Here is a 23,517-nt window from a genome sequence, read left to right as displayed (position 1 = left end):
TATTATCGCTAACTCATAATCAACAAAGAAAGAGATGAGGCTTAGTAATCCTCCAGCATCAAATAGCAGGGTCAGATACAGGTCAGAACCCATACCCAGAGCCTTCTCCTTCAGCCTAAGGTGGAGTAACAAGGACCCAAACTCTGGGCCCACCAAAAACAATTAAGGAACTGGACACACCTGTGAAATAAAGGTTTTCAGGACCACAGCCATCAGATAACAGAGGGCAGTGGTCCCTGTGGTGGAGAAAACAAATGAAGGGAATCTGCAGATTCGCTGCCCGGAATGAGCTTCCAGCCACGATGGGAGAAATTCAACCGTGGGTGGGGCCCCAGGGTCCCCGAATGTGAGGAGAGGGCGCTGCAGGCCAGAGATGAGAACGCACAAGGGAGAGCCAGGAAACGGTGCCGGAGAGTTACAAATATCACCACCGTGTCTCAGTGCACGCGAGAGACTGACCGAAGTGCGTACAGGAAACAAGACCCAGAGATCCCCAGGTGCCAGGAAACAGCTCCTGTTCATGCCAGGCAAAGTGGAAAACCTCACAACTCCTGGGCCTCAGGTAGCATCTTCAGAAAGATTTTGCTTCAGGAAAAAGGGTGGGAGGGGAGCACAATCAAAATCACTCCCAGACGAAATGCTGCTCTACTTCACAAAACTTAAAAACTGGAGCCAAGAGAATCAAACAAAACCATTTCCCAGAACAAGACTGGCGACTTAATATAGAAAAAATATCCACTACCCAACTAAGTAAAATCCACCATGCTTAGCCTTCATTATGAAGCTGCAGACAAGAAACTAATTCAGAACAAGAAAAATAATCGATAGAAACAGAACCAGTAAGGATGCAAACAACAGGGATTATTGTACAAGGCTACGAAGGGATTGTCCTGACTGTAGGCATGTCCAAGGGGTCAGCTGAGCACTGCACACAGTAAGTAGAGACATAGAGGGCACAATTAGGACCGGAACTGAGATTCTCTAGATGGAAGCCACTCTGAAGGGGAACTCGAGGTGCTCTGGTCACAGTTGTCCAGCAGCAGCTACAATTCTCTTCCCTACCTGCTGTGTTTGATCCTGGAAGTCTATTGCATAATATATGGTGAATACTAGGGCTCTTGGATGGAAAGAGTCCTTTCCAGAGGTGGGGGTCAACTACTGTGTAGCCCCATTCCCCTCCCTCTCTTCACCTTCCCAGCCTGCCTCTGGCTCATGGAGCAAATCTCACCGCCTTCTGTGAATGAGCCATCCTTCAGTCCAGACTGCAGTCACCAAGAAAGCAGCCCCCAACATGGCAGCGCCTTCGTATCCATCACACAACATTTTCCACCTGGGTTTCCACTCCTGTCCAAGGTGCACGGAACAGCACCATGGACCATTCTTTCAGTCAAATAAGCCATCAATGAAAATACGAGTGTTGTTCTCTTACAGGATTTGAAATATTTTCACAGGAGTTAATCCATTTTTTTCCAATAAATCTGAAGCATCAGCTTGCTTGTTCAGGAAGTTTTGTGAGGACTAGAGCCCCAAACAATGTGGTATGACATGCTATCCTCACCCAACATTAATCTGCTACTCCCTGCTTAATCAGTAGCAGATACCTACCTGCAGGGAATGAAGATTTAATGATTTGCCTAAGGTTCTGATTCCTAGAGAGGCAAAGGAAAAGACTCTGAGACCCCGTCCCTAATGGTTGGCCAGTGTTTGCGATAAGCCTTTAAAAAAAATCCCTGCTAATTCTGCAATTGACTGATTCTCATGCTTCAACTTCTTCTGTTGCTCATGCGTTCAGAGCTCTGGACTTACATATTAAGATCCCACCTCGGCATCTGCCATATCTCTTCACTCCTAATTCTGATTGCTTCCATTCAATCATGTCTTTTTGTTGTTGTTGTTGTTGTTGTTGTTGTTGTTGTTGTTACTTCCTGGCTTTTTCTTCATTTCTGTTTTACCCTGATTACCCAGGACAGGCTGTGTGCATCGTTTGAAAGCTCTGATGTTCTCCCTGAAAAGGCCTTGTGAGTGACCTTGTTAGTCTCCCATGGAGTCACGTAGCATGACTTCAAATGCCTCACTCAAACGTTAGCCGTTTGGCACGGGCATACAGAAAAGGCTGCGCTCAGAGATAAGAGAGGTCCACAGAGTTTCCACAGTAAGAGAATCGAGTTCTTAATGGAAAAGAGGGGCCGTGATGTCCCCCAACAGAGCCACTCTTTCAGATGTCCTGGTGCTTTTCTTCCTGAACCAGTCTATAAGAAACTTGAAGGGAATATACCACAGGAACCAACAAGCTATTAAAACTGTGGGCATGGAATTTTGGTCATAGAAATCTATTGACATTGCTATTTAGAAAGCTTCCTCCTCCCCCCTGGGGATGTTCTTTCTGGGCTACAACAATGAATATCGTCTGCCCCTGTGGGTGAGAAGAGTAATTTTGTAGAGGCAGCAAGTGGCAAGAAATCAAGCTGTGACAGAACTCTGGTTTGCAAACCTATGAAGAGTATCGGTTTTGTCTCTAGGTACATGTTCCCTCGCTCCTCCTCACTCTGCTTGGTTTAGTCCGAATGAGAGACCTGATGGCATGTTGTGTGCCACATGCTGTTCCACAGAGAGGAGCCTAAAAGCGAACGCACAACTGGATTTGCATTCAGATTCTGCAAATGCCAATGCAACCCCAAGCACGCAGAAGGGGCGCTCTCCCGGCCCCACTGAGAACAGTGCTGTGCCACCAGAGGGCAGAGCTTGACTTCCAGACTAGATGGCTGCCTCCCGCCCTATAGATCCCTAGAGTCACTTAGCCATCAGCGCGGTAACCGGGGACCAGCCAAATAATTACTACCACCACTGGTGTCCACCCACTAGATTCCCCTGCCACTGTTGAAAATGAGATCAGAGTGTCAGCGTGCCAGAAGGAAAAGTTACTCCTGATTGAGACTAAAGATGTGTGTGTATGTATTGTATGTATGTATTAATGACAATAACATAGCCTGGTAACACAACTTACAGAAGGTCAGAAAAATCTAGGGACCCATTCTCTCATCATGCTTCCTCCTCTGGAAAAGAGAAATGGCTCTCATAGAGATTAAGACATTCAGCATGGGCTGGGAATATGGCCTAGTGGCAAGAGTGCTCGCCTCCTACACATGAAGCTCTCGGTTCGATTCCCCAGCACCAAATATGTGGAAAACGGCCAGAAGGGGCGCTGTGGCTCAGGTGGCAGAGTGCTAGCCTTGAGCGGGAAGAAGCCAGGGACGGTGCTCAGGCCCCGAGTCCAAGGCCCAGGACTGGCCAAAAAAAGAGACATTCAGCATGACCTTCAGCCCATAGTAAATACTCATTTAAACATCAGTCATCTTACTCTTCATGGTGAGCCTAGCTATTGAGAGTTAGAAATACAGAGGAGAATAAAGCAGTTCTGTATTCGATGGGCTTAATTAGACCCTTGTCTGCCACTTCGTGTCTGAGTGACACTCCTGGAAGGATGAGACTGACATCCTCCGTCATCTCTCCACGCCCTGCCTTCCTCTATGGAAAGGTCAGAGGGCATCCCCATCCTCTGACGCATAGCTAATGGCCCAGAAATAAACGTTTACATGCTCCCAGCGACTTCTACATGTAGACAAGTCCGATGCAAACATTTCTCTAGGCCTGAGGATGAGAATTCATTTTCTCCCTCTCAGTTTGATTCATAAGACACACTCCCCTTACAAAGGATCAAAAATGGATGGGGGGGGGGGGGAGGGAACAAACAAAAGATTTCAAACAGCCATGATCTTCGGCTGGAACGAAGTCACTGCAACTATTTTGAAATCACAAAGGAACTGAAGTTCAGCCAGCACTGTTTGTTCATAAAAACGAGAACGTCGGTGTTTCCACTGCATCTGTCTGTCATTGGACATCTCTGCTGGCCCCAGTGGAATCATGGTCCTCTCCTTCCTCCCGGGCCCCACTCCCTGACCACGGTTGCTTTGGGGTCGTGAGCTACAACGGGGAGTCAGAGGGCCGGCCGAGCGGCGGGGGAGCCGGAGCACAGGGTGAACCCTCACCGCAAAGCAGCGACAAGCTTGCTGCTAGCGCGGAGGTCGGGAAGACTGGACCAGCATCCACAGCTGCTCACCCGAACGATTTCACCGCTTAGGATAAAAGTGGACACGCGTCAGGTGAGAACAAGGCTGGACACCGGAGGTGGGCGTGGGGTGGCCCTGTGCGCTCAGACAGGCCCTCCTCACCCCCCAGTGGCCCCTTCTGCCCACTCCACAGCCCAAGGAGGCATTTCGCCTTTCGCTTCAAGGAGGGACAAGCCATCCAAGGGCAAACACTGGGCATTCTCTTATTCAGCCCTGCTGGAAAGAGCTCTTAAAAAAAAAAAAGTCCTTCTCAGATTACACAAAAATACTGGGGATTTATTTCCATTTCAAATCTGACCGGTGACGTCTGTAACTCTCCAGGATGTCACCTTAGGTTTGAGTTGCTAAAGTGTTGTTTACTTTTAATTGTCCTGGCCTCCAAGCCTCTTACTTATCACAAGTTCTTTAATGAGAAAGCACACGGAGCTGACGTTAAGTTAATGGTCTGAATTTTGTATTACAACCAGTGGACTAGTGTCATTTTAATTTTGACATTCTCAGATCATATAGAAATACAAGAGGACCTGGAAAAGTGGCAGACGTGTTTAGTTAGCCCCACTAGCTCATTGGCGCCTCAAGTCCACCCTTGATTGTACTCCATCTTCACGTGCGTCACCCCGTGCAGTACCCCAAATGTGCTTGCTGTGGAAACACGTAGTCAGGGAGTCCTGAGGTTCCAGCCCCTCCTCATCCTCCTCATCCACGATCTCGTTTGACATTCCCAGCAGTGCACGGGCAGGGTGTGGGGATATCTGCAACTCCTTCATCATCCTCATGAGCGCCACTGTCACCACCTTCTCGAGGAATGAGTCACAGGTGCCGCGGCCAGCCAGGCTCCCCAGCCAGGGGTCGCGAAGTCATGTGCCGGCGCCAGACCACGCGGTTTTCACCGTGGAGCTCTCCTACTGCCCTAATTCTCTCTCTGTCTCTCTCTCTGTCTCTCTCTCTCTCTTTGTCTGTCTGTCTCTCCCTCCCTCCCTCTCTCTCTCTCTCTCTCTCTCTGTCTCGATGGCAGCATTGTGCTCCCTCCCTCCATAGCTCCCTCCCCCCAGGCACAGATCTTCCTTTCCCTAGCAGCGTGGAAATGGAGCCTCACTCCGCCCAGGTTAAAAGAAACTCAGTTTCTTGTGAGAGGTGAAAGGAGACTTTTATCAGCTGGCATCCTGCTAGGCAAGCTTCCAGTCCTTAGTGGGTAAAAGAAATGCACACTTTGAAGCCTAATTCTTAAGCCGTCCTTGGGAGTTTCTCCATGCTTCCATGTTGTCTCTTATGTGGGCTTGCTTTGGTTTGATCTGAGGTGCTGAGGTTTGAACTCAGGGCTCTGCACTTGCTAAGCAGGTATTCTAATGCTCTAATGCACACCTCCAGCCTGTTTGCTCTAGTTATTTTTGCAGCCAGCCCACACTTTTTAGTGCCTCTGTAAGACCATACTAAAATACCGTAATTGAGGGTACTCTGGTTGTTCCCCTAAATTTATTTCTATTAATAATAATTATAAGCCAGAGTCGCACGTTTAGCTGCCTGCAGTGCCGTGTTTTTCAAGCAGTGCCTGGAGAGTTCCTTAAAAGCGGTCTTCTGAATCTACCCTCAGGTCTGGGGTGAAGGCTGAGGCTTGCATTTCTACCAGATTCCTGAGTGCTGACGGCTCACAGTACTGCGCCTAGCATGGCACGGCAAATCACAAATCACCCATGTGGCTCCCGTTACGTTTCTTTTGGACAGTGCTGACTAAAGAATCAGAGCCCAGGGAATGGTGGAGATCAGTAAATGACGGAGCACCAAACCCTAAAGGCTTCGAACACTCCGTAAGCCAAGCAAAAGGTCTGTGATCACATCTGGACTCAGAGCCAAACACTGCTGTCACCGTCTTGAATGGAGACGTTCAATGTCTACCGCTTTACCTTTGTCCTTCAGCACTAATAAGATGCCTTGCAATATGTCTTTTTTAATATAAGCATTAGATTATAATCATGAAGAAAAGTATTTCTGCCAGAGCTTGGAATTCAATTTTTCCCAGCATCTTTTCAAGATGGGAGGTTTCTTTCATTAAATGTCTGTGGCTTTCCCTCGTGTCAGAAAAAGCTTGTATTCTCTACCTTCCGTGGACCTGAGTTTAATCATGTCAAACTGTGAAACAGAAGTGAGAGCAGGTGCTGGTGTTCTCACACTAAATACTTGGTAATATTTAAGGAATCAGCAAGTGAGAGGTGGCATTTACCGGTGTTAAGATCGCGTGGCTAGTTAGCAGCAGAACAGGCTCTCTGCCAGGGCAGAGATGTCTCTGCCAGATAGATCTGCAGTCTCTCAGTTTATCCAGGCATGCAAAACTGTGGTTTCACAAAAAGTACAACTAAGATCAAGTCAAATCAATGTAACTCTCACTGTGTTTCCTTTCTTGGGACATTAGCCCCTCAACTCTTCAACACATAGGTAATATAATACTCCAAATATTAAATCACACATTGCTGTGATGTTCTTTCCCAGCTCTCTACCTTCGGCTGCATGTTTCTGTCTGGGCAAATGAGCCACATCAACTGTTAACCTTTAAAAAGTTATATTTTGCCACAAAAAATCTGAGAGGCGGTTCATGTAGTATGAGCTCTCTGGACAATGAGCACACACCACAGTTAGAGGACAGAGTGATCATAACTCCATAACTTGAGGACATGCTTTTAATTTTTTCAACCGTGAACCCATCTGTCTGTACCTCTCACCTCTTAGTGACTGTAAGTAAAGCAGGCGCCTGACACTCTCAGCTTTAGTCATAAATGGGACAGAACAGATAAGAACAGAACTGTACCCTTGACTCCATTACCCTGGGTCACCAGGAAACAAGAGAGAGAATAAGGGGAGGGAGGGAACTATGACTATAATAGTCTTATATGGTGGTTTTTTCATTCATCTTGAGTGAAAGGTCAAAAGTCTTTCTATTTTGTTGTCTTTAATACAGAGTTCATCTGTTTGATATAGAATGTGAAAAAATTCAAGCAAAAAGAGAAAGACTTATGCAGGCTGGGAACCAGGGGTTCAGGCCTGTAGTCTTAACTACTTTGCAGGCTGAGATCTGAGGATCAAGATTCAAAGCCAGCCAAGGCAGGAAAGTCTCTCAGACTCTTCTCTCCAATTAACCACCAAAGCAAGCCAAATGGAGCCGTGGTTCGGGTAGTAGAGCTCTATCTAGCCTTGAGCATTAAAGCTCAGGGACAGCACTGAGGCTTTGAGTTCAAGTACAGCACAGAAATAATAATAATTCATTCATGCTCCCTTGTCTAGGCAGTCATTTTCCCATGCTCCCCTTAAAGTGAGATCTCGGGAGAAGGACAGCTTCCGCCACTGAACACGGTTTCAGAGATGTGGACGTGAAGTGGTCCCGTGAGCGGGGCTGGGGTTTCTGCTCACAAGATGACACGGCATCACTGCAGGAGGCCACACTGGCTGCAGCTGCCCCTCTCTTCTGAGACCTCCAGACCCTCCGGGGACCGTCAGGACTCATGCTCTGAAAGCAAGAGTTCCCTCCCTGGCGGCCAGGATGTTGAGCTGCTGAAATGGGGGATGACTTTTTTGTGGGGAAATTCTGTGAGTTCATATGTTGGAAGAATTTGGGAGTGTAAAAGGACAGGCATTCATTTATACCCAGGCGGCCTTCCAAGGGAGTTCTCATTTTCCTCCTCTCCCAGTCTCTGGAGCCTGCCTTCCTCCAGGCTTCCAGGACTACAGTGGATGTGACACCATGGTCTGCTCACCCAGCACGCCGAAGAAAGGCTTGTAAAGCACACGAGTCGGACTTGGTTGCATTTCTTTCATCCCTATCTTTTCTTTCTAAAACAAAGTAAATATATGAACAGCCAACTGTTTGGGGATAACAACTGAGTTGTTTAAACTATAATTTAGGAAGGGGTTTCTAAAGCAAGGAGAAATTTAGTTTGGGTTTGGTGTTCCAGTTTTGAAGAATTGCCAAGAAACTGAAATGCAGGATTGACATATGACTTTCATTGACATTTCTGTCACAGGTTGGAAAGGACTTCTGAATTCCCCTTCGTGAGGCTGGGTTCCTGGGATCTGGAGTTACTTTAGATGAAGCAAGAGGTGGGCCGGTTGGGAATGGCAAAAGACTTAGCCCCCATCACCATAGCTGAGTACAACCAGTGCATGCAGAACAAAGGCAGTTGGTTGCTCTGTTTTCCCTTCTCTGGGGGGGGGTGGGGGGGTGGGGGTGGTCAGAGCACAGTAGGTCATCTTAACGTGGGAAGAGGACTGAGGGCCATCTATCTCTGAGACACATCGTGGAGCTATTCCTTGAATTTGAAGAGACTGTGTCTTGCGTACCTACTACATATTTACATCAATAGTTTTAATAAAATATGTTCTGTGTGGAGGAAAATATTCACCCTGGAGTGGCAAGACTGAGCAAAATCATTTCCAAGGAATGCATTTTCAGGAGGGAAAGTCCAACCAGACCCACCAGCTGTGGAATTGTGATTTCCTACACCTATGACTCAAAACCAATTCTAGACACTTTCTGCACCATGCCAGGTGGTTTGCTTGGCTCCTCTGTCCCCAGCCTGTAGCAAGCTCAGCTGGGAAGACCCTGGGCACTCCCTGTGCAGACAGGTCTATAGCACAACATCTGTCTGGTCCCAGCAACTCAGCTGTCACCTCCACATTAGGTGCACAGCAACTTAGACATGAAGATGTGAAGTAAGCCGTCACAGAAATGCCTTTTCTGTTGGTCCAAACGGCACCTACCAGGTCACATGTCTGCACAATGGATCAGTGGATACACAATGGAGATAGAGACCTAGTGATTTCACAGTGTGGGAGTCAGGGCCCACTAGACTTGTATACTGAAGGCAACTGAAAGGAAAGACAGGAACTAGAAAATCCTAGCCTATTCATGACCGAGGACTAGAAAACTTCAGTAGACCCGTGGGTAGTGGACCTGATGTAGAGTATCTTTAGGGGAAAAAAAAGAAGTAGGAGTTTAAAACTAAGTTCATAAACTGCCATGAAACTACCATAAAAAGTCTTCCAGAAGCAGCAAGTTTCACAGCCATCCACTCAAGCCAAGGAAGGAAGGGAGGGAGGAAGGGGGAGTGAGTGAGGGAGGGAGGGAGGAAGAAAGGAAGGAAGGAAGGAAGGGAGGGAGGGAGGGAGGGAGGGAGGGAGGAAGGAAGGAAGGAAGGAAGGAAGGAAGGAAGGAAGGAAGGAAGGAAGGAAGGAAGGAAGGATCCTTTCATACACCTGTCTTGTGGAGCAAGGGAAGCTCTCAGGAAGCAGAAAGCATCTTCTACAAATGCAAGTGAGAGTGGAATAAAGGCACCTCGGCCGCCACGAGCCACCTTCTGTGTTTGCAGCAGATGGGAAGTTCCCACCTGACTGACTCATGGAAAGTTTGTTCAGCTGTTTAAGATTTTCTTTTACGTGTACCTCAGAAGAACAGCTTGGAGTTTCTAACCTTTAAATGGCAACGTAAAGCACTTACCAATGGCAAGCCATTTTTTTTTTCCTCTCATAATTTCTTTACTGCTGGCTGCCATGAGTCCACGCTGGCCTGACTTTCAAAAGACATAAAAGAATAATCTACACTTCCCACTTCCCATTTGAAACACACCCCATGCTTCGACTCGTCTCATTCAATTCCTACAGTGGTCACGGACAGTAAGACTCTCTTCCCATCCCCCAGATGAGGAAACAGAGGCTCAGGTGCCCGCAGCCACAGGTGTGCATGGCCCGCCATGATGGGAGTCTGGAAGATGGGAATCCAGCTCTCTCTTCCCATGGGAAATGGTGCTCTGGGATCTGCATAAGCAGGGGGCCTGGGTACGAGACATGGCAAGACCCAGAAGTCGGGAAACAGGAAGAAGGAGATCATCCTGTAGTTTTTGCATCATTATTACATTTATTTTTTTAACAAATTCATGAAGCCATTAGAGTTGTATATGTGAGTTGGGAACCACTCCTGTGCCCATTACGTAATGGGTAAAGTGGACTAAGCATCCCTTTCTCCTCCAATCCTTCTCGTTTCTGTATGGTCAAAACATTCCGACCTTCTAGTTTCTGAAATAATACAACACGTGGTCATTATCTATAGTCCCCTACTGTGAAGTGGGATGCAGAACTTCTTACATCTATTTAACTATAACTTAGCACCAGTCAGTTCCTGACTTGATCATCTTTCCATCTGCCAATAGCCCTGCCAGCAAGAGAAGCAGTGTGTCACTGAAACGCAGCTACCGTCACTAAAACTGGGTGTCGGTGATCCTAGAAGGCCCTGGTGCTTCCTCTCCCCCTCTCCTCCTCTCCTGCCCTCTCCCTCTCTCCTTCTCCCTACCTCCTCTTCCCGCTCTCCTTCCCTCTCCCACTTTAGCTTCTCTCCACCAGCTCCAAAGTGGAAAAAGGGCTCCCACTGTCCCCTGTTTGTTCATCTCAGTCTTGGGGAGGCGGGGGGTCTTATCTGTGGTCTATGCCAGAGTTCCATCCTTCTCCATTTCCTGAAAGCACAGACACTCCAGGCACCCCTGCCATGGCACACTGTTCCTAAATTTCCTGCCCCCCAGCTAGACTTAAACACCAAGGAGGGGAAGGGCACTGGCCTCCCCTCTGTGTCCATGACATTTACTCAGCACAGGGATTCAGGGACTATGAGACAGATGGATGGATGCCTGCTAGATTGCTGTCTGCAGCTCTGATTTCCATCCCCTAAAATCCCTCCAAGCATTCCTCCACTCTCCAATATGACAAAAAATCTGTGTCCTTATAAGATGAGGAGTTTGGGTCATTATTAAAATGCCTATGTAAAATTTTTTTTTCTAATTAATGTAGTCAGTGCTATGCCCACTGTCTCTGAATATACGACATGCTCATTAAAGTAATGAGTCAGTAAATTTCCTGGGATGCTCCTCATGCTTTGAGAATAACTCTTTCCATGTTCAGTGCTGGTCAGTGTGGATCTGTGGAGATGAAGGAGAGGCTGTCTCAGCTGGTGAAGCAGATGGGAGTCAAAAGCTAAGCTTAAGCGGCTCCTCTCTCACACACCACCATTTCCTCCTCCTACCCCATTGTCAATATTGGGTTTCAGACTAACAAAACTCCACTCCTAACACAGGACCCAGAGATCTACCTGACTCGTGTCCACGTCAGCATAGGATCGCAAGGGGCAGGAGGTGGGGGAAGAGAATTCCTCCTTGTCCCCCGACAGTTCAGGGCTCCCAAGGGATTCTTTTGTATTATTGCCCTTCCTATTTTTCAGCGTCCTTTTGCCCAAGCGGAGCTAGTCTTGATTTCCAATCGTGGACGTCATTCAGGACCTCTTTCAACTCTTGAGATTCTTTGGCCTTGACATTTCTAATTTTTTCATCCTAGGCAGAATCCAGCGGATGACAAGTAGGCATTAGAATAGCAAATCGATAAATTAATCTCTGTTCAGGCATGGATGACTGCTAGCCCCCAAACCTTTCATGTAATAATTAACTTTCAGTAAAGAATATTTATCTAAGGAAATCATTCCTCTGTACTGGCAAGAGTTCAATAACCAGAATAAGATGAATGAAGAGAGTCAGCAAGGCCTTGGGGGCAGGGAGAGTGGCTGAAGAAGAACTAGTCAACCCTCCCTAGAGCCTGGTTGGACAGAGTTCATCCTACGTTCCATCTTCTGCTTTCTAGACTATGAGTTCACAGTGGGAAGTTCAAGGCACAGGATTGACAGGTTCAGTAACCTGTCGTCGTCCAAGTCCCCTACTCTGCCTGAATTCATCTGGAAGGTGGGACTTCACCTTCCTCCACCATGAAGACAAGATGGCCCTAGTTAAACCCAATTCCTTACCCACCATGTGGCCAAGATGCCGCCAGGTCCACCAGCCTCCCCATTTCATAAACATCTGCAGAATTCTTTGTGACTCTCCCTGTGTGTCTGATTCTTCCTAAAATCTTAAAGAACTGGTGATCACCCAGACCCTTGCTACAGTTACGTTTTGTTGACCAAGTTCTGACTTTATTCATTTGACATCTTTGAGACACAAATAGCCTCAGTTAACTCCACTGCTGGCTAGCAGGAATGCAAGCTGGATATTCAAGACGGTTTGCCAGCCTGAGATGGAAGTTAAATAAAAAGCAGATCCTGCCTGAAGAGGCTGTACAACTATGAAAGGAATGTGATTCCTGGAGGTATTGAGCTACCCTCATATTCCTGTTAAATAACCTATTCCTCAATAACCTAAAGTCTGGCCATTTAAGGGATGCAGCTAAAGATTTTTATACTAAAATAAAGATTGTGAAATGAAATTAAGTGTTTAATGACTACAGTGTGGCTACTTCACAGTTTGGAGGATAAAAGTAATTACCCTTGCTTACTTCAGGAAAACTTCTCCAGTTATTCTGAATAACTTGCTTTGCTAGAGCCTTCTACAGTTTCAGTGTGCACATGGATTCAACCACATAGAAATGTATTTCCATTTCTTCAGAAGGCACTTACCATTGTCTACAAAGGCAATGTGTTCTAGAAATTAAATGTATAACTTCTGACTTCATCTGTTTACTGTGTCTCCTCAGAAAACTACAATCTAATGGGGTTTTTTGTTTTGCTAAGACTAGAGTTGAGTTACTGGATTTATAACTGAGAAATGAAATTGCTTACAACTGAAAGTTATGGGATTTTCTTAACCTTTACATCTCCATTTTCTCCAGGTGCATTTGGTACAGTGCCTGAGACCATTCATCCCAGGAGATAAAAATGATTCTCAACTCCTCTACCGAAGATGGCATCAGAAGAATCCAGGATGACTGCCCAAAAGCTGGGAGACATGGCTACATATTTGTCATGATTCCCACCCTCTACAGCATCATTTTTGTGGTGGGAATCTTTGGGAACAGCTTGGTGGTGATTGTCATCTACTTTTACATGAAACTGAAGACGGTGGCCAGTGTTTTCCTTCTGAACCTAGCACTGGCTGACCTGTGCTTTTTGTTGACTTTGCCCCTGTGGGCTGTCTACACAGCGATGGAATACCGCTGGCCCTTCGGCAACTACTTGTGCAAGATCGCCTCCGCCAGTGTGAGTTTCAACCTCTATGCCAGTGTGTTTCTGCTCACGTGTCTGAGCATCGATCGCTACCTGGCCATTGTGCACCCCATGAAGTCACGCCTCCGCCGTACCATGCTGGTGGCCAAAATCACCTGCATTGTTATTTGGCTACTGGCTGGCTTGGCTAGCTTACCTTCTGTCATCCACCGAAATGTCTACTTCATCGAGAACACCAATATCACCGTGTGTGCTTTCCACTACGAGTCTCAAAACTCCACCGTCCCCATAGGACTAGGCCTGACCAAAAATATCCTGGGCTTCACATTCCCCTTTCTGATCATTCTGACCAGTTATACCCTGATCTGGAAAGCGCTGAAGAGGGCCTATGAAATCCAGAAGAACAAGCCGAGGAACGACGACATTTTTAAGATCATCATGGCGATCGTGCTTTTCTTTTTCTTTTCCTGGGTGCCGCACCAGATCTTCACCTTTCTGGATGTGCTGATCCAGCTGGGTGTCATCCGTGACTGCACAGTCTCCGACGTTGTGGACACTGCCCTGCCCATCACCATTTGCTTAGCTTATTTTAACAACTGCTTGAATCCCCTCTTCTACGGTTTTCTGGGGAAAAAGTTTAAAAAGTATTTCCTCCAGCTTCTGAAATATATTCCCCCGAAGGCCAAATCCCACTCAACTCTCTCTACAAAGATGAGCACACTTTCCTACCGTCCTTCAGATCACCTGGGCTCTTCTACCAAGAAGCCAGCCCCGGGCTTTGAGGTAGAGTGAGGCTGACAAAGCCAGTCTGTGAAGAGACCCAAAGAAAGGACCAGGAAGAAGGACCCAGAGAAACATTCCTCCCAGGTACCCTGACACCAAAGGAGTAGCAACCGCCTGGATTTAAGCAGAAAATGGATCAAGAAAGTTCCAGCTACTTCTCTAAAGCTCTGAATAAAAGCTTTCCTCTCTGCCTTTGCATCAAAACAAAGCCACAGTTGGCCACGATTCCAATGGCATCCCTGATGGCCATTCAAAGAATGATGTCAGAAACTGGTGGCTGGTGTGGACCTTGAAGATCCCACTGGCAGCAATGCATTCTCCCCAAACTCCCCTGCCCACATGCACACCACCAGCTCTTCATGTTCTGTCAGTTTTGACTTCCACAAAAAGGCACAGAACTAGCAGCAGGACAGACGTTCAAGGTCATTCTGCTTAGCTTGCAAAAGGCAGCAAAGTGTTCGTGTCTGCTTACCTGTCAGAGACTGTGGCCCAGTTGCACTTCTTACTGTATATTCTGTACAAAGATTTCCTATGTTGGAATTGTCGAGTTTCTGAACCTTCGTGAATTCAGCCAGTGTCTTAAGCAGGCACACTGCCGACCGTAGCAAAATGGTCACTTGTCTCATGGTGTTCCTAAAGTCTCACGTGAAAGCTAAACTTGTAAAGCTATTATCTGTATTGTACAATTGTGGCTTGCCAGTCATGTCCGTTTGCCTTAGTCCATACCTGAGAAATGTATATAGTTTGTGGTACAAAGATTGTATATCATAAAATATGCTTTATGACTTTAAAAAAACTATCAAAAGAGTATCTTTACTGTTGGAGAAAAGTACGTGGTCTACATGTATATGTATATCCCTAAACCGGGGTCATTTGATTTAAATCTGACAAAGTTGTATTTCCCTTGAAATAAAGTAATTTTATTGCAATGTATGTATCCTTCATCACTTAAAATAGATGCTGATTTATTTTAAAATAACTAATATTTTAATTCCCAGGTCTATACAAGGAGCAATTTAGTAGTAATTACAGATTTTTTTGGTATCCTGCCATCGAAAAGATAAAGAGGAAAGTAGTTTGTTTTACTGAACAACATGGAAGTAACATTATGAACGTCCACAAGTCTTTTTATATAACACCAAAAAGTCCACATTCTGCAAGATAACAATATTTAGATATCCCTTATCTAATGTAATTACTGGGAAGAACATCACAATGTCATGCTTCATTTTTGTTTCCTTAAACTGTAATTTTACCTGTCTCGTTTGTGGAACAGATCTTGATGAGCTTGGTGGCTATGCCTTCTCATTCAGTGAGACCTGCTTAATATTAAGCACAGGTCATGTGCCAACATGTGATGGGTTGCCGCGACTTATTCTTCATGAACATATTTTAAGTATAACTAGACTCCTTGGTCTTGGAATATCATTATGTCCCTTAAAAATCCAGATGCCCAACAGAACTCTAAAGCTATGTGTTTGAATTCTTATTACCTCATGAACAAATCCCTTCTTTTTCATGAGTTTAATGAATTTTGCTTGCTTTAACTTGCTCTTGGGGAACTAGACTTATGGACATAGATCTGACAATGCATGACAGGCTTTGCCATGTCATAGAGTTGTGTCATGTACCACTCGCAAGGTATGACAGGCTTTCTACCAGCTGGGGAGGGCAGTATGAAACATAGACATGTGAGAAGTAACTTGATGGCCGTGGAAAGACTCACCGTTTCACGTCCACAGATTCTTCCATAACTAAGCACTAAGGAATTGTTTTCCCCAACAATGTGTGCCAACTTAGGAACCCAGAGAACAGTAAGCAACTCAGGAAAGTCACAAAAGTGGGAAAAGGGTGTTTATATAAAAGGTGAGATCCCTGAGGGCAGAGAGCAAAGCAAACCAGGAGCAAGCAAGGAACAGAGAATGAGGGGAGACATGAGGCTGTGGGCTCCCAGGGAGCTGCCCGTAGATACCAAGGGCCCTAAGGCCATATTGGATCTGGACTTAGACCAATCAGAGGATAAGGAAACCCAAACTTAGGGAGAGAAGCAAGCTAGAAAAAATGGTATACAAAGGGCACAATTTCATGAATTTTAGGTACTTCAAGCTGAAGGATAGGAAAAATTGTCCACTGTAGGACGACATCAGAGGTCTTAAGGGGATTGAAGGATAGATGAAAAGGGATTAAGGAAATGGAAGAAACCAAATAGCAGAGTTCATGATCAGAGTCCAATTTCCAAATTAACTTTTGATGTGTCAGTAAAGATACACTCTTTATGGGCTGGGAGTCTAACTCTGTGATAGAGTACTTGGCTAGTAAGTACAACGTCCTGAGTTCATCGCCAGCATTCAATTTAATTTAACATATAATTAACATACAATTACGTTGTCTATTTGTATATCAGACACTTGTCAAACCATTTGCAGTGTCCCTTCTCCCCTTACAGTGGAAAATTTCCACTTCACCAAGGAAGTACAATGGCACAAGGAGTTGGTTTCTGCTGAAGTACATCCCTAGGCCACAATAAATTGGTCCAAGGTAGAAACATACCCATTCGTTTCCCAAAGATATGTTTAGGTGGCTAAAGCTGAATACTTGGCCCCCTCTTGGGGCTGACATTTGTGAGATGTGAGATTGGGACCCCATGCAGCTGGGGAAGCCATCTTCACCGGGACGGCAATGTTCCAGGACCTGTTTCAACCAGTCTCTGAAACACAGCTGTATCACCGGCCACCTTGTACTTTGGACCCAGCATCCATGTCTGAAATGAAGAGACCAGAATACAATGATCTGTAGCTCATCTCTAAGTGCTTTTTCCTGCTCTTTCTTCTCGTGCCTGGCACCTTGTCCACCAGCCATCCAGCACAAGTTAATAGGACCCTAGTCCCAAGACTTCCTATCTAAATCAAATGGACTAAGCCTCTGCAATGTCACCTTCTGAACACGAGGGATGGGATACCCTGCCATGTGTATGCCAGGGGGAAGAGGTGTCATGGAAAAGGACCCAGAGCTAGGTGGGATGGAGGGCACTGAAAAGCCCACGGTTACAAGTTTTTGTCCACCGGGAGAGAGCTCCTCGAGATGGCACAGATCCCCACAATGGCACAGATTCCCCCACCCAAGGTGGCAAAGATCTGCCTGAGGTGGCACAGATCTCCCCAAGATGGTGACATGCTCTTCTGTTTCCTGAGTAGTTGTTTAAAAAAAAAAACAAAGCATAACTTGGGCCAGGAAATCCTGAGAGGGAAGGGTGTCAACTCAGTTTGGGAGCCCACTAACCCTCCACGTGAGGCCCAGTGGCCTGGGAACTTTCTAGATTCCACAGACCCAATAAGGATAGCCTTCTGTCTCCCCCCCCCCCCCGCGCCTGCCACTGAAATCCAGAAGAAAAGGCCTTCCTTCATCAAGCCAACCCAACATGCTTGAGAAATTTTTTAATGAGCTAAAAACTAAATTTCCACAATCAGATGGAGATAGACAGAATTAGAAATATGACAGCTATTTTTTCAAAATATGTAACACAGAAGGAGACAATTTAGCCTTATCCATATTTAATTCTAAATCATTCAAACACAAGGAAGCTTTGGATAAATAAACCTTTAAGAGTTTAAGCACCATAAGATTTTTCCCTTCGAGCAGCATGATGGAAAAATATTTATCTATAACATGAGATAGAAATTTGATGAATAAATGATGTTAATTTTGAACCTATTAAAAGCCATTTTGCTATTATGCTCACTTTGCTTCCTGATGATGAAGCATGCATGCCCCCCGGGCCAAATTCTTGATTTTTTTTCCTATGTCCCATAAAGGCTTCATTCGAAAAATTAAATACACTAGGCATGGTGTCTCACACTTATAATCCTAGCTACTCATGAGGCTGAGACCTGACGGATCACAGTACTAGGCCAGCTGGGGTGGAAGAAACGTAAGACCTTTATCTCAATGGATAGCTGGGTGCTGTGGCTTCCGCCTATCATCCCGGTTACACAGACAGTGTAAGCAGGTGGAGTGCAGCTCAGAATGTCCTGGGCATATACTGGAGACCCTACATGAAAAACAACACAGTTAAGGAGGGGGAGCAGGGACTGGGAGTATGACTCAAGAGGAAAAGCACCTGCCTACACAACTACAAGGCCCTAAATTCAATCCCCAGTGCCAAAAATAAATAAACATTTTTTCCCTCTAAGATGAGAAATAGATCTGAGCTAAGGCATCCAATGAACTGGGATATATCTCACGAATGGTCTTTCCGAGCTTGCAAAGCAAAGGGCCTGCTGCAGAGAGGCCTAGGGCCGGCTCAAGAACAGTGCTGTTGGCACAGTGCTCCCAAGTTTAAAGTTTCTAGGTGCTTCTCCTGAGGACCATGGGAGGCTACAGACCCCCGTGCAGTGGGGCTGAGAGGTGTGCTTCCTATGAAAAGGTCTTCTGGGTCCAGATCTCTCTCGACTTATCTCAGCTTGAATGGTGAGGAACAGTGAATACCTCAGGTCAGGCCGCTGCCAGAATGTGAACTCTAATCTCACGCACCTTGGCAGGTAAGGGGAAGGTCTTCCACATCTCAAGCATTTCCAGTATTGGGGTTAAAATAAAACTCTGGGAGCTTCCCCTCAAACGATGACTTTTGTTGGTCTTGGCACAGGGACTAATTTTGAAATATTGTGTATGCTGCCTGAGAATAATAACAAATTCCAAACCCCGAAATCATTCATACCAGAAGATACTTCCAAACCACGAGCCAAGGACAGCACAGACATTCCACCGTGGCCTCGAGGATACCCCTGACTCATTCTCAGCCACCAAGCGTTCCTGAGGACGCCGTTGCGCTTCCCTTGCCTTTTAACTCGGTGCTGCTTTGAGGAACATGCTATCATCTCTCTCCTGTGGAATGAGAATGCTAAGACTTGGTGTGTATTCTAAGATTTAGTCTGAGTAGCCACGCACTCTCTCAGGCTGACTATATTTAAAGATGGAAGGAGAGAGCTGCTGTATCTCTTTCTGGGCTTTATCTTCTCTCAAAGGCATGTGGGTTCACAGCAAGCAGACATCAATGCCACATGTGCCTAGTCATGGAATATCCTGCAGGGTACTTAATTAAAATAACCATCACAAATATGGTGGCGTAAGTGCCCCAAACCAGGCCCACTTAACAGCCAAGCAGCTACATGACCATTAAATTCATGTGGAACCATTCTCTCCCCACGAGGGGCATAGAGTTAAGCTCTAAATATTCTTATTGTTTTCCATCAAAGGTATTTTTTTCACATTGCTTCCTTTGTCGACATCACAACTTCCATTTCGCTTTCTACATCAGTGTCTACAATAGTTCATTATGATTTCTTAAAGCTAGCATTTGTACTGATGCCAGACATTAAAGAAGAATTTGAGGGAGCAACACACAGGCTGTTGCCTAGTAACACGAGCTGATCAGTACAAAGCCATAAATTGCAAAATTTCATTGCAGTGTAAAAAGTTTCGCTGGCACTTCAGCATATCCCTCCCCCACCATTGAAGCAGAATTCATGCAACAATTACAGCCACATGACAAAAGCTGGTAATGACAAAAGCTGGTAATGGTTAGCCTTCAAGATCTGTTGTTGCTTCTGACAGTTCTAAAGCTGTTTTGTTTATTTCCAGAAGGAGAGCACCAAGTCCTTCAGGGGACCGGACTCCTCTCCCCCACCCCAACTTTTACAAAAGATGGGAGAGCACCTATTAGGCAGGGCCAGCAACGGAGCACCAGCTCTCAATGAAGAATGGAAGACTTAGGCAATCATTGACAATGGCAATCTGTGCCAACCAAAACAAGCTGTAAGTATACCAATTCAGACTCTAGAGTGGACCCTACTGTTACGTAACACAAAGGTGAAAACACACAAACCCCGAAGGACACAAAGGTGCCTGCCTGCATCTGTCATTCAGCAAACAACTTCATGGAGGTGAGCACCAAAAGCCAAAATGATTATTGCTATTTGTTGTAATAAGCATCATAGGGAGCTATCTCTTTTGTAATTACATTTATTTTAATGAGTACATTAAAATGACATTCATGGAGAGTGTTCATTGTTTCAGTACATGGATACATTATGTTGTGCTTAAATCAGGTCATTGCCACAAACATATTTCACTACTTTGTAAAGACTTTCCAAGCAATCTGTTGTAACGTCTTCAAAAGGACAGTACGTTGTTATTATATAGTGGCTCATCAGATCTAATTGTCTTTCTACTAGCCACCTAAGACTCGTTGATCAACTTACAGAAATATCTCAAAATGCCTTCCACACATACGGTTATTGAAGTCAAAAGTCAAAATTACAAAATAGTTCTGTTAGCGACCATGGGAAGTGTATGCATATTGAAATCAAGATAGCGTGCTGAGGCATCATGAAGAGCTCAAAGAAATATAGGTTTGTGGAGACAATAACTTATCATACCCTAACATACAAAACACATACACACACACACACACACACACACACACACACACACCAAATGAGTGCTTCACTGACAGGAGACCAGCTGATTTCTTTTTCCCTGACAAACACTCATTTCTATGAATAGATTCACCAAGGTGGAGGGATTCATCCTGTAGCTCAAGAAAATTGAGAAATAAACACTCTGAACCCTTCCTAAACTTTTCATTCCTCTGGCTCTGGCTTGAATAAAAAATGAATATAAAAGTCTAACAGGTGATGGAGGCAGAAAAGAATATATTGTGGAACACACAGGAAGACTCGGGCATGCAGGCTCCATCCTCCATCGATTTTGTGCCCAAGCTTCCTGGTGTACATTTCGATAAATCCTAATTGACTTTCACGTCAGTCTCCTCGTGTCGAGCTTCTTGACTTGATTTCCCAGAATTCCCTAGATCTAAAACAGCTACAGAAAAGACCCTTGCAAAGATCCAAAAACCACCGGAGGAGATGGAGCAAGGTGCTGAATGCACAAATAGTTTTAAAATAATAAAAAATTCTGTAAGGGAATTCACCTGACCCACAGATCCCAGCCCACAAAAGACCATCCACGGGCTCCACCAATCACAGCATACCTGGATGGCCCCAAGTGTGACAAGCCCACACATTAATGCCAGGGGAGCTTGAAGGGCATTTGGGTAAGCTCCCCAAATCCCAGTTCCCTCCTCTAGAAAATTACAAGATTGGATCTGATGAGCTGTAAAATCCCTAGCAGCTCCGGGATGCTGTAGGTAAATCCTTCCACCAGTCATGAAGAGAGTGTCCCTGGCTTGCTCCACTGTCGTTGTACGGCAGCAGCTGTGAGCAAGGAGGGCAGTCCAAAGCAGGGAAACAAAATCAGGCGTAAGTCACAGTGGTGGAGGCAAAATATGCTTTATAAACGTCCAACTTCACATGACAAAAGAAGTCACGCGGTATCAGGCAGCCCAATTGTTGTTGTTGTGGATCATAATTCTTTTTAAAAAAAAAAAGGTTTTCTGAAGCATATTATTTGAAATTCTCAAAGATTTCTGAAAGCTAAATATTATATAATCTCAATTACAGAAGCAGAAATTACACGTCACATAATTCTCACAGTTACATCTACATTGTTCAGTTTACTAAGTTAAGCAAAGGGCTGAGTCAACATCTCTGGCTCCAACTGACAGGTCAAATATTTAATTCTCCAATTCCATAATTTATGTATTATATACAATGTGCAGACAAAATTGGGGGGAGTTCAGATTGGTAGCCAACTAAGAGGCAAGTTACAAATTAATTTCTTTGTCTCATCTACAGTGTTACTTCATTTCCAAAAGAAGGGGGTAACTGTGTTTTTATTATGCTTTGAGACAGTTTATTTTAACCATCTTCATTATTTTGCTTGAGGTGTTTTATCACTTCTATTAGAAATGTCGGGCACACATTTTTGCAGCTGAGAGCTTGAAGAGAATGAAGCAGAAAACTGGTCACAGAGTGTCTTTTATCCAAAAATGCTGTGGAAGTGCTCAAACAAGAAGCAACCAATTCTTCAAGGATTTGGAATGGCAGAGCTACTGAAATGCAACCTCATGGAGAGAGGGGGAAATCAAGTATGATTTGACTGGTGTGTTTCTGCTAGAAACAGCGACTCTCCAAAATCTCACAGAAGACTGGCAAGTGTTTTTCAACTTGGAGATGGAGAAAGTAAAGCGGATTAAAATCCCTGGCATCTATTCAATTAATAAGACGCATAGGGCTCACGTAGCCAGAGTGAGCCAGAATCACTTGAGAGCTGAGGATCCTAATGAAAATATCTTATAGAGTAAAAATTTATTCCCCGTAGGATTAAATGCAAAAGGAGGATCCAACTTTTTATTACTCGTTAAGTGAAATGTATAGTCTTTTTCCCCTTTTAAGGTCAAGTCTGCAGTATTTTTGAAAACGAACCATAAAAACATGATTAGAGAACACAGAGGAAGTCATTATTTTGTCTATTCATAAGGAACGTATCATTGTTCTAATACATCTCTGTAATGGCAGTGCTATGCTATAGAAATGGTTGCTAAAATTCATTTTATGCTCTCTACAGAAAACAAAATTAACTCAACAATAAATCCCACCAACCAGAGATACTCTTCATATTTTAGAATAGCCTCAGACTTATCTATGCATATCTTTTTGTTCACATAACATCCTATAATTTTGTATTGTGCTCCCTACCTAACCTAATATTATATTATAGGCAGTTCCTATCTACTTTATTATCTTTCAAGCACATTGTTTATGATAATTAAAAATTATTTCACCCTGCAACTGCATTATAATTTATTTCAACATTCAACTGTTGTTAACCATTTAAGTTGCTAACAACATTTTATTACTAGAAACACTGTGGACTTCTCTGGTTAAATCATGGAGATGTTCCCTGATATATAATCAAAACTCTTTAGAAAATATTTTAAATCATAGCCAAGTATAAGACAAGTCAGGAATAAGTAGAAGACGTTTCTCCCTCCACAGCACAGACTGTAGAGGCTGGAGGTTGGGGTTTGACAGAGGTTAGAAAATGGGGTGTAGAAATATCACGAGGAGAGATTAGTGGGAGAGTCTGGCTAAACCGTCAAAATGCAGACATACTTGGCAGAGGTGAACACAAAGTCATAGCACAGGAATGACTCTACGGGGACATTTCCACAGCCCAGGACACTGGAACTTCTGTAGTAAACAAGCTCTACTCAGTAAAATATTACAAGCCATGTGCAGCAATGAATCACAGTGATGCAAAGTGAGCAGACACAACTCATCTAGACCCTGAGATGGTAGATCAGTGTACAGGAAACTTACTAAGAAATATGGAAATTTCAAGAGGCCAAATGAATCGAGCAAAGAATAGAGACAGTGTGTCAAAACATATGATTACGATAAAAATGTAGGGCTTCTGTAATTTTTAAAAAGAGAATTTTAGACATAGAAATGGATGATGAATTTTTTTTAAGATTTGTTTAAGCTCAGAAGCCACTCAGTGGGGCTAAGCGAGGCAGGGGTGTGTGCCATCTCAAAGAGTGAAAGGCTCTGCTGTGGTGGGAAATGAGCTACCTCCCGCTAAAGCTGATGCAACACGTGAACATGCAGTGGGTTGTGGGAGCCAGCTTCTCTA

General features: G+C 44.8%; 1 protein-coding gene across 2 annotated transcripts in view; it reads left to right on the top strand.

Annotated features, from left to right (window-relative positions):
- Agtr1 (angiotensin II receptor type 1) overlaps window positions 1-14,859 on the top strand; it is a 35,914-nt gene extending 21,055 nt beyond the window's left edge. The window contains exons 3-4 of one of the 2 annotated variants that reach the window (XM_048334613.1): window positions 12,179-12,290; window positions 12,810-14,859. In XM_048334613.1, coding sequence (XP_048190570.1) covers window positions 12,856-13,935 — 1,080 coding nt within the window. In that variant the 5' untranslated portion in view covers window positions 12,179-12,290; window positions 12,810-12,855 and the 3' untranslated portion in view covers window positions 13,936-14,859. The remainder of the gene's footprint in view (window positions 1-12,178; window positions 12,291-12,809) is intronic. The other variant, XM_048334612.1, reaches the window with a different exon arrangement.
- Window positions 14,860-23,517: the final 8,658 nt, after the last annotated feature.

Source organism: Perognathus longimembris, chromosome 26 (assembly GCF_023159225.1).
Source record: "Perognathus longimembris pacificus isolate PPM17 chromosome 26, ASM2315922v1, whole genome shotgun sequence".
In the NCBI taxonomy this organism is placed as follows: domain Eukaryota; kingdom Metazoa; phylum Chordata; class Mammalia; order Rodentia; family Heteromyidae; genus Perognathus; species Perognathus longimembris.
Note: the sequence above shows the minus strand (reverse complement) of the source record. Positions and strands in the feature narration are given on the sequence as shown.